Source organism: Cibotium barometz, chromosome 47, assembly GCF_041138505.1.
Source record: "Cibotium barometz isolate CiBa-2024 chromosome 47, ASM4113850v1, whole genome shotgun sequence".
NCBI lineage: Eukaryota > Viridiplantae > Streptophyta > Polypodiopsida > Cyatheales > Cibotiaceae > Cibotium > Cibotium barometz.
The window spans coordinates 21,483,106-21,494,711 of record NC_141092.1 but is presented as its reverse complement, the minus strand read 5'-3'; the positions used below and the strand labels follow the sequence as shown (position 1 = coordinate 21,494,711).

At 38.4% G+C, this 11,606-nt stretch overlaps 2 protein-coding genes across 2 annotated transcripts; one reads left to right on the top strand and one right to left on the bottom strand.

Annotated features, from left to right (window-relative positions):
* The first annotated feature begins 844 nt into the window (after positions 1-844).
* LOC147611496 (large ribosomal subunit protein cL37-like) lies at positions 845-2,417 on the top strand. Its single transcript, XM_086784594.1, has 2 exons — positions 845-1,052; positions 1,926-2,417. The coding sequence occupies exons 1-2, from the start codon at positions 938-940 to the stop codon at positions 2,258-2,260; spliced, it is 450 nt and encodes a 149-aa protein (XP_086640720.1). The 5' UTR covers positions 845-937; the 3' UTR covers positions 2,261-2,417.
* Positions 2,418-3,601: 1,184 nt separating this feature from the next.
* LOC147611495 (uncharacterized) lies at positions 3,602-8,307 on the bottom strand. The gene is made up of 15 exons (XM_086784910.1): positions 8,113-8,307; positions 7,482-7,605; positions 7,276-7,347; positions 6,769-6,825; positions 6,463-6,525; positions 6,221-6,304; positions 5,843-5,944; positions 5,616-5,723; positions 5,212-5,283; positions 4,747-4,899; positions 4,582-4,659; positions 4,269-4,328; positions 4,112-4,157; positions 3,918-4,010; positions 3,602-3,747 (listed from the first exon to the last, which is right to left on the bottom strand). Exons 1-15 carry the CDS (start codon positions 8,199-8,201, stop codon positions 3,602-3,604), a joined length of 1,347 nt encoding a protein of 448 aa, XP_086641036.1. The 5' UTR covers positions 8,202-8,307.
* Between the last annotated feature and the right edge of the window lie 3,299 nt (positions 8,308-11,606).

Here is an 11,606-nt window from a genome sequence, read left to right as displayed (position 1 = left end):
GGCAATAATGGTAAAAAGGCTTCTATTTGGTTGGCCTGGGACAAAGTTACCCTACCTAGATGCAAATCAACAAGGAAAGCATGCCTTTTGGGATTGTCCTACGATAAGGGGGGGCTATGGGAGGCTCTGGGGGAGAATAGGTAAATGGGTGGAGGAAAACTTGGGGCTAAAGGGGTTTTGGGGGACTAGCTACTTGGGAGATTAATTAAGGAGGCAGATGAGATAGATCTAATATTTTGTATTATAAGATATTGTTGTTTGTGGGAGATTGGGGCTTCTAGGAATTTGTTGATATTTAATGAAGGATCTACTTAGGGGGTAGATGTGACAGAGATGATGTTCAAATGTGTGCACTATTATTGGTTGTATACTATATTAATAATAATCTGCTTGTTGAGGCAGTTTAGGCATTGCAGGTAGGGATTAGATGATTTAAGCCTCTGGTGATGGGATGTTATTACATACTAGGATACCCTAATGTTAATTGGTTGGTGGGTATACACTTGGAAAGATGTCATAGCAAAATATCCCAAGTTTGGCCCAGATCTAAAAGGTGGTACCTAAAGGAAAAGCAACTGGACATCTTTATGGCCTTGATTGAAAATCCTCTGGCCAGAAGACTTGTGGTGAAGATTTGGACAAAAGGGAATTATTTTGAAGAGGAGACTCCTACATGGTTCACTTTTGAAGTTTTGTTAATTGCTTGTATGCACTTGGGATTTCATATATTTTGGGAAATGTCTTCTTTTGTTTGGGAAGATGAGAAGTAGGAGCTGATATAAATAGGGATTAGGATATAAAATTGGCTGAAAGCTTGTTGTAAATGACTGTTGGAAGTTTGCAAAAAAAAAAAAAACGATTTTCTTATTATGGGAAAAGGTAGTGGAAGGATAACATTAGAGCAAAACTCTGCTGTGTGGAGGGTTGAGTACTGGGCATGGCTATGGCGGGGGCGTCCTCCATCTGCTTGTCATTCGCTTCATCATCCTCTTCCTCCCCCTCGTCGCCTTCTTCTTCTTTTCTTCTGCGCCAAGCTTCTCTCCATCCTCCCGGTAAGCTCCTCCGTTACTCTTTGTCATCAAAATGGCTTCTCCGTTTCTCATTTATGAGACTATCCAGTCTGAATCCCTAATAGTCTTGAGAGAGAGAGAGAGAGAGAGAGAGAGAGAGAGAGAGAGAGATCACTAATTGTATCGGGGAATGGGAACTATTTGTTGCCCACTCTCTCATGACAAGTATCACAGAACCTAATCCATCACGTGATCTGTTTTATTTTAGGGTTACGATTAGCTTCTCACCGATTTCGTCTCGATCTTCAGTGCATATAGAATTGGCTGTTTACATTCTTCATCATGCTTCTCTTGTATACATCATGCTCACCTACACAGCATGCTTATGTTTTCTTACACAATTACTAGCGACAGGGTGTGCTCAGAGTAGCCATCACCGTGCACCCATTTATTCATTTGATCTCTTGTTTTCTCTCATGCATTCTAGGGTTAGGGTTTGCTTCCCCCATGAGAAAGCTGAAGTTACTTTGTCTGTTTTCTAGTGTGAAATTTCATCAAGCTCACATCCATATATTTGCATGGAATTTTTTTACTTGCCATGGAACTGGGAACCATTAGTCGCACCCTGGAAATCTTGCCGGTTCATCATTTATTCCCCATTGCACAAGTTTGTAAATATTCTGATTTCTTTTGCACCAAGTTCCTATGGTCAAGGGGTTCTCTATAATGCTCATGAAGTGTATTTGCATTCTTTCGATTAAAATGGAGGCGTCATACTTTTATGCATTTATTTGATCTGTCGAATATATTGGGTTACTGCATTCTCTTTGGATCTGATTTTCTTTCAGTGTTAGGCTTTGAGGGCGGGATGATTACGATTCCTTATGCATGTGTTTGATCTGTCATCTTGTTCAGTTTCTAGGTTTAGGGTCTGCTCGCTCACAGAGAAAATTGTGCTTCCTGATTCTGCACTTGGAGGAGCCTCAAGCCAGTTCTTTTTCTCACACAAGAACGAATGCAAAAGCTTGGTGACTCATGCATTTTCAGAAGTCTTAACTGGGGAACCTTCTGTGGAAGTAGAAGAGAAGACTCCCAGTGAGGAAGTTTCCAAATTGAAACTTGAATCTGACCTGTTGAAGAAGAAAGCAAAGCGTGCAGAGCTCCGAAGGAAGAGGTTGGTAAGAAAGCGCCATCTCAGGAAGAAGGGCAGGTGGCCTCCTTCAAAAATGGCCAAGCTCAAGAATGTTTGATGTAATAAGGTTTAACTCAAAAAGCAATAGCAGATGTAATCTCAATCCACTCTCTAAACAGAAGCACTGGCTTTGCTTTGGGTGTGGATGGAGATCATTGCCTGGAGATTCCTCCGTGTTTAGTTTTGGAAGCAAGCATGGCTAGATTTCAAGCAAATTTTCTTTGTGTTTCATCCTCATTCATGGGCATTGCTTCTGTATGCAAGTGTCAATGTCAATAATGTGTAGTATCCCTCTACATGATGCAAGGTATCACAGGGCATACCTTGCTTCGTATAAGAGATGGGCCTTGTGTTGTTGCCCTTCGATGTAATAGTCCTGAACCATGTCATTTGCAAGTACCTTGGGAGCTTTATTACGCCTCATTGATTACCAAGAACATCTTAGTGACATAATGGTGATCGTGATGATGTTACTGCAGAGCTCTTAATTCCTTTGAAAGTGGGGCCAAATAGCTCGGAATCACAGCCCTTTTGTGAGCAGATGGCAAATGTTTATTAGTTGGGGTCTAAGGGGCTTCATTATGTTGTTTGTAACCTGGAGGGGCTCTCATGTAGATGAGGTAATTTTCTCCCACCAGCTTGTCAAGATTCTCTATAGAAAACATAACATTGTCATCTGTAGTCCTTATATGGAGTGCTATTGCAAGTTGGCAATAATGCTTTCTAAACCATGCACCACTCCATACCACAAGCTATTAATACATCCATGCTACACTGAAGCTAACATTTCCCTTCCTTTGTGTCTGTAGATTACACTAGTAGTCGAGTTCATGAAGCATAGAGATTCAAAGATAAGAAAACTTGAATTCATAAGTACATAAGTACATGACTTTTATGGAAATGGTACAAACTCTCAAGTCCTTGCCATTACTCTCGGATTATGGGGTTTATTTTTGTGGAGGCAAATTTTGTATGAGTTATTAATGAGCATTTTGCAGAAGCCACATGCCATTCTTGCAACCTCTTTTCCTCCTTTCCAGACATGTGAAGCTTCTGCTCATTCTTTAACGAGTGATAAGTTTGATAAGCCTTAGCTCTGATTCTCTCAGTCATATATATTGCCATTTATGGCCCCATAATTGCCTCCAATTAGTGACTGGTTCTTTATCATCTTATGCACTGCCTTTGATCTGTCGCCACCGTAATGGCTACTAAAGTAGTAGATTCATGCTGGTCCAATCCATCCATTATCCATAAGCAGCTGCACCAAGGACCATAAATTATTCATCAACCAGGAACTGATGAAGCTCATCAACAAGGAACTGAAAATCTACATTGGAATTCTTCACATAATTTGTGGAACATAGCTGGAGACAATGAAATCTTGGTCCACAATTAGTTACACCTCTTTGGTCTTATTGCAGCGAGCCTTGACACTGGCGATCAGCTCCTGTGTGCTGAGCTGTTGTTGTTGATGGTGAAGCCCTTGCAATAGGTTAGATGATTGAGTTTGTGGTATCTCTAGGTTGATGAAGCCCACATGGTCTGCAAAGAAGAGGATCACCAAAAGTGGGTTCAATCATTTACAATAACGCGATTAGAGCTGAAATGCACAAATTTGCTGAATAGTCTTCCATTTAGTTGTACAACAAATGATCGCACTCTGGTGGATGTTACTGATGCACCGTATTGTATGAGTGAGAAAATGATCATACTCTGGTGGATGTTACTGATGTCCCTTATTGTATGAGCGAGGGGTATCTGCAAAGAACTCTCATCTAACCTTCTGAGAGGAAAGCTCCTTTCATCTGGAAACACACATTTCCTGGAATATTCTTAGACCATTGATTTGAACTTGGATTTGTTAGGCATCATTAAAGGAATCAAGCACTGTAAGCCGAACAGTTACATAGATGTAGATTTTCATAGCTTGGTGGTGTCGTTCCTGTAAGATGCTGCAAGCAAAAAAACATAATGTTGGTCACGACTGTTGATAGAAAAAGTTTTAGTCAAAATGTGATTTGCAGTAAGCAAGCATGTGTGCGTGCACGTGCCCTCACCATTACCTGAGAGGGGAGTGCTTGCCCAATATACTGAGTTTGTCTCTCAAGAGAGGTAAGCTTGACCTGCCAAGTTGCTTTCAACAGTCAAAGCTGGTGGTGGAGTGCCATATTTTGATTAGCATCCATGTAAACTGTTATGCTTTTAGACTTGGCAACACACGTGCGCGCGCACACACACACACACACACACACTCACACGGTTTGCGCATTTGCATGTGTTTGTGGACGCATTGATGTAAAACACACATGAAAGAAAATACAGAAACATGTATACATTTTGACTTTGCAAACTTCTTTTTAAAAAAAGCGGTAATACCTGCATGTTGCTGGTCATCCTCTGTACATCTCCTTTTAAAGTGAGAAGGCGTTTCTCCAAATTTTCTGCCACCTCCACCTATTGTACAACCCATATATTTATGATATTGATTATTAAGCAAAAATCCAAATCTTAAATCACTTCAAAAGAGGGGATTTTATTTACAATTTGTGCTCTGAGCTGCTCATAGCAGTGGCTCAATGAAGCATCCACATCATAGGCAGAATCGGCACTCTTAGGCATTTTCGCATTCATATTATTGTTGCTGGGTGGATCTTCACATGATTCAGAGCTCACTGGTAGTGCAGCTTCATTTACCTGCATATCAATAAGCAGATGTCGTTATCAAACCAATTGCTGTAAATTAAGTAAGAATAAAAGCATAATTACCCTTATTTTATCCTTATTATACACAAACAATATATCTTTAATTCATAGGAAATATGAACCGAAAAAATCATCGATTCATATTATGTAATATATATATACTTGATTTGCCTAAGTTTGTTGTTCAAAAATCAAAACTATAGTTTTTACGAATAAATTATTTTTCAACTCTGATGCTTTGTTGTTTCTGAATTTTGAATTTTCTCTCCATAAATATATTATTGTTATTATTAACATTTCTACCTGTGATGAAGGATTGTCGAAATTGCTCATGCGGATAACCTCAATTAGTTTGTGAGGCTTAGAATTGATACCCTGAAAATAATAGGAAGCCTATAAACCTTAGTGGAAGCGTTCTATGTTAAAACAGATAATTATCATTAACAAGTCCCACATTCGTAAATAATGCTATAATGAATCCCTGCCCCCCCTCCCCCCCCTCTCTCTCTCTCTCTCTCTCTCTCTCTCTCTCTCTCTCACACACACACACACACACACACACATTCATGTAAAATATGTCCCTCTCTCCGGCTCTCCCTCACACACAACACCTGTATAGACTTGGTGGAGAAAAAAGTTGAATATATTATTCGCTCAGTAACTATAAATTGATTTTTCTGTATATATATATTTAAATTGTTGCTCACATTGCTACCCATTTTGATTTGTTGATGAAGTTCTGTACTCTCGTTACTACTTTGCTCATGATTGCTCTCAGCTGCTTGATCGCTATTGCGAGCTTGCTTTTCCATTACCTGTTGGGTTGTTAATGGAGAATTATTGACGCTAATCATATTTAAGAAGCTCTTCATCCAATCCTTGAGTAATCCAAGGGTACAATCAAGGTTTATGATAATTGCTAATCGGGTCTTACAGGGCGGCCATTATCTGTCTTGGAAGCTCTCGATGCAAACTTGTCAGCTGTGAATCTGCCATTAATGCGTTCTTGCGCTTGTGATACCATTAAGGTCTCATCCTAAACAAGATTAGAGAAAAGAAGTCATTGCAACAAAACATCAAGATTAGAATATATAAAACATGCAATAATTTACAAAGTCTCAATCAAATAAATTGTACCATGTGAATTCTCTCTCTCTCTCTCTCTCTCTCTAGAGAGAGAGAGAGAGAGAGAGAGAGAGAGAATGAGAATGGAGATTTGTATTCCCCTAGAATCTCTTACTTTCCCTCTAGTAAGTAGTATGATACCAAATTAAGTCGAAGGGGTGGATGGGTGGGTGGTTGTTTCCCTTACCATATGCAAGGCATCCATATTTGCCGCATCACCATCTATAATATTCTTGGCAAGATCAGACAGTGTCGTGTCGCGTTTGAATGTCTGCATGCATGTTTGCCTGTGAATGACTTGATATCTAATTGCGATTTTACTTTTTTAACACTAATATCCAACTTCTGAAAGTGGAAAATAACATTGGCATATTATGTTATCTGATGTCAAATTGCAAAGTTTTTATTATGCCGAAGCAATGTCTTCACCTTCCTTGCTTGTTGAGCCTGACGAGCCTGCTTCACCAACTCACTATGCTTCCTTTTGCAAACCTTTTTTTTTCCCAATTTTAAAATTGTGTTGTTAAAGTTTTCAAAATATTTATAATGCAAAAATCCTAAACATATTTTTTCTTATGCAAAAAATCCCGTACATATTTTTGCACTATAAAATTTATAACGTAAAAATCCCAAACATTTTTTTTTAAATTTATAAATCTTATCATATTGCAAATTATGAGTTAATATAACCATTTGATTATTTTTTAATTAATTAATGGGTCGAATATTGTAAACCTGTATGACATCATAAATGAAAAGAAACTTCCTCTCTGCAAAGCCTCTTGAGAAAATCTGATCCATCAGAAAAGAAAAATTCCATGCTTAGCTTCATGAGTTGAGTGATTGATTATAAACAAGCAATTGTGTGGCATGCTTACTCGATCGATAATTGAGGCCACATAACCACTTGCTATGGCATATATGATTCAACAAATTAAATACAACTTTGCAAATGGACTGGTTTAATCCGTTCCCTAAACAACAGCTGCAATTACAAATAAACAAAATTGCTGACAAAGACGCATAACACGGGGTTTATTGAGAGCGCTTGCTTTTAATGCCAATTAATCGTGATTAACGCCCGATTCGATAATGACAAATTCATTTAATGATGCGCATGGAAAGATTCAACGAGAAAACTACATTCTTTGTTTGATGCAATTAGCGTGTTTAGTTAGTGATGCGATACGATTAATTATCTAAGTCATGTTTATGAGGTTTGAGAATAATTAGTGTGATAACCTGAGCCACTGTGAGAGGGCATCGGTAAGCAAACTCCCCTCTCAAATATTTCAGTGTGCACTCCACGAAGCGCTACAATTAAGAAAATAAAAATAATTAGATGATAATATAGTAGTTATGCAGTTAGTTAATCACATCACCAACTGCACAAATATAGGAAAAACCGAAAAGACGGCCATCTGATTTCATATTATTCTTATTTTTACCAGATCGCTCTTTGCAAATAATGCATATCCGTTTTCTGATAAATAGCGGGATACGTGGCGTGAGTATCCCAGAAGAGCGTAATGCAGAAGGGGGAGAATAGCTGCAGGGTTGCCCTCCTTTAACCTACCATGAATCCACATCATTGCTGGTTTTAATCAGAAGATTAAACAGCTCAAAATAATACTATAATCCACTGCATTACTGTTTCTAATCACGGATTCGATCAACGCATTACAGCTGCATTATTAATCAAACATCAAAAGTAACCAAGGCTCATCTTACAATTATTACCGGCCTTAAGCGCGCATATGTAATTCAAGCATGATCTCTCTCCCTCCCTCTCTCTCTCTCTCTCACACACACACACTCACACCCCGTTACTAGCGACCGTTCAGTCACTGATCAAAAAATTAATTACGAGGATTTAGAACCACCAATAATTATTTTCAAAACTCAAAAAACCGTTAGGATTAAGTAACCGCCGTACCAACTCCAATCGATAATAAAATGCCAGTAACAACCTTAGGGTAGTTTAGCACAAATAATACAAATTGTTTAGCCACACAAACTTCGAGAACTCAGATGAAGCAACTGGATCACATATTAACTGGATTAACTTTCTGTAATTACCCGTTTAAATCGAGCGAACGAGGGTATCCGATTGTGCGCAGCTGAACGCGCAGGCGCTCTAAATTACCCTCGAGATCGCCCGTCGCCATAGCTAAGATGGAGATTTACTAGAGATTTAGCGTTGTATAGTGCATTAATGCAGATAGGATTACGCTAATCCAAAATATACGTGTTTTGCATCGGGGGTTACGTAGGTTCTCTCTCCCGTCGTCTCTTTTCTCTCTCTACGGCCCTTTTTATACATACCAAGAAGCTCCTTCTGCCAAGATCCCCCCCCCCCCCCCCCCCCCCCAAACACCCCAGTGTTTTCAATTTCGAAATCTGCCCCCCCTAACGGTACTTTAATTTATTGCCGTTATGTACACTACTATATACCAAATCAACTTGGTATTGGCATACCAATTTGGTTAATGTTGTGCACATGTGATGTGGGAGCCCACCATGAAGTCATTGCCTAGGAGTTGACACTTCGGATTGTTTTCTCTAGAATGGGTCATGTTTGTCCTACCGCACTTGTTATTGACAAGTCATAGCAAGAATTAGAGGCTATACTCAAGGTGGTGAATGAAGATCCGTATTGTTGGGAATTTCAAGAGAATGGAACAATGATTCAGATTGCATGTCACGTCTTGCTATGTTGGTTCCATACCAAGAAGGCTTGGGTTGAGAATCTTCTTCCACAGGTAGAACTAATCCATTTTATAGTCAAGCTTATTTATATTTATATATTTGTGGTATATGCAAATGTTGTTTGTAAATTCAGGTTCCAAAGGAGATGAGAGATGACATATATACTTCAATGTCAAACCTTATGCATTTTGTTATGGAGGATGATTTTGAGGGAAGGTATCAACTACTTCTACAGAAGTATTCAATCCAAAACAATGTCATCCGTTATGTTACAACCGGTTGGTGTGGACATAATTGTATGTGGAGAAAACGATGGCCAAATTTTGGATGCCTTTTCAACTATGAAAATGTTGACACAACAAATTTGGTGGAGCGGCTCTGGCAATATATCAAATACACACTCTTGGAAGCTTGTATAAATCGATCATTTTGGATTTAATTCATGCACTTGTGGGCAATTCAAAGACTGGCAGTCACATGGGTGGAACCTTACTTGGTTTCTTTAAGCAGAAGCAAGAAATAGGTATATCTTTTTGACTTGTTTTTTTGTTTAGCTTGCTAATTGTTTAAATTTATAATCTTGCTCTTTTATTCTCGTGTGATAGCTGATTCTGGTCGATTTAGCATCAAAGGATCATCAAAAAAGCACACTTTAAAATTGCTTGAAGGAGAGAAGATTCTACTCCGATATGAAGTTGATCCATCTTCTTTGTAGATTGTGAATGAAATGACATTATTATTCAAGGTACAAAGTAGCTCAACACCAAGTCAATGGTACCATGTCAGTATGCAAAGTAACTATTGTGATTGTCCAGATTGGATTAGTGAATGCAAGCACCTTTATGGCATCCGATTAATAGTTATGCAGCATTTTTCTCATTTGCATGCTATTCTTCCAATAATAGACAATGCACATGAGATGGTGTCTCCTCTAATAATGAATGACATATGTGATAAGACAAGTCCCGAAGAGGAGATATTTCAATGTATACAAGAAATTAAAGACTCCTTGTCTCATCAATCCAGCAAGGAATACCTAAGAGAGGTGCCAAAGAAATGGAATTTGTCTTGCATCAATTGAAGCTATCTAAAGATACTCTTGCATCATTGTTGGTGTCTCCAAGACAAATCAATATGCCAACTCGAGGGAATGTGCGGCAAATCCAATCAAATGTAACCAACACTCGACTTGGGCATGGGGAAGCACAACCAAATCTCGTATCACCAATAGAGATGGGTGCACAAGGTTCCACTTGCAAACCCAATAAGCCAAACACATCAAACTGGCATTCTTAAAAAGAAGCATCAACGTGGTCGACATCTTGTACATTTTGAGAGAAGGCCTCGAATTTGGTGTCCACATTGTTGCACCAGAACGTTGCTAGTGGATTCAGCAATTACTATCTCATGTCATACTTGAGCAGCAAGAGACATGACTCTACTAAAGGACTAGCGAGTCTCATTGGCAACAAGGAGGTCAAAGTTTGCAATGATGCTAATAGTTTTTATTGTAAAATCACTTCTTGCAAGTATGGTGACTTGCAAGATGAAGAGCGGTCATTCTCTTTTATTCTTCCAGATGCAAATGAAATTCATAACATTTTTGCATCTCAAGTAAGGATCTTGCTCATGTATACACAACACATGCCAACCGAGTTATTGTTACGTTAACTCCCTTGAAACTTTCCAATAATTCAAGTTTTTGGTGTTTTAAACCTCTTATTTATACAGTCAATGGTACTTATGCAGTTCCAGATTACTTTCACAACAGTGCACTCAGGTCTCTACTATACAAAGTAATCTCGGGCTATGAAAGTAATCTCGGGTTCCCGAGATTACTTGCGTTGCCCGAGATTACTTTATACAACATTGTAGTGTAGGTCAATAAACATAATTAGCAATAGAGTTAATAGTTGAGATTATTTTTTCAACGGTACACTCAGGTCTCTGTTGTAAAAGTAATCTCGGACTGTGAAAGTAATCTCAGGAACCCGAGATTACTTTCATAGCCCGAGATTACTTTTACAACAGAGACCTGAGTGCACCGTTTCATTCTCGGGCTGTGAAAGTAATCTCGGGTTCCCGAGATTACTTTCATATCCTGAGATTACTTTATACAACATTGTAGTTTATGTCAATAAACATAATTGGCAATAGAGTTAATAGTTGATATTACTTTTCCAACAGTGTACTTAGGTCTCTGTTGTAAAAGTAATCTTGGGCTGTGAAAGTAATCTCAGGAACCCGAGATTACTTTTACTATAGAGACCTGAGTGCACCGTTTCATTAAGTAATCTCAGGCTGTGAAAGTAATCTTGGGTTCCCGAGATTACTTTCACAGCCTTAGATTACTTTATAAAACGTTGTAGTTTAGGTCAATAAACATAATTGGCAACAGAGTTAATAGTTGAGATTGCTTTTCCAACAGTGCACTCAGGTCTGTTGTAAAAGTAATCTCGGGCTATGAAAGTAATCTCTAAAACCCGAGATTACAGCCCAAGATTACTTTTACAAACAGAGCACTTAGGTGTCTGTTTCGTTAAGTAATCTCGGGTTCCTGAGATTACTTTCATAGCCCGAGATTACTTTATACAACTTTGTAGTTTAGGTCAATAAACATAATTAGCAATAGAGTTAATAGTTGAGAATAATTTACAATAGAGGTAATAGTGTGGTCAGTAAATAGATGCAAAATCTCATACAAAAGATGTTTAATCTCATATAAAAGATGCAGAATGTCATAAATAAGATGTGGAATCTCAATGAGTGTCTCTTTTACAACACTTATGGAAAAATATAAAACCCAAAACCATAACTTGCATTTGACAAGATTACATGAGCCATGACTCATACAAAAGTTACAA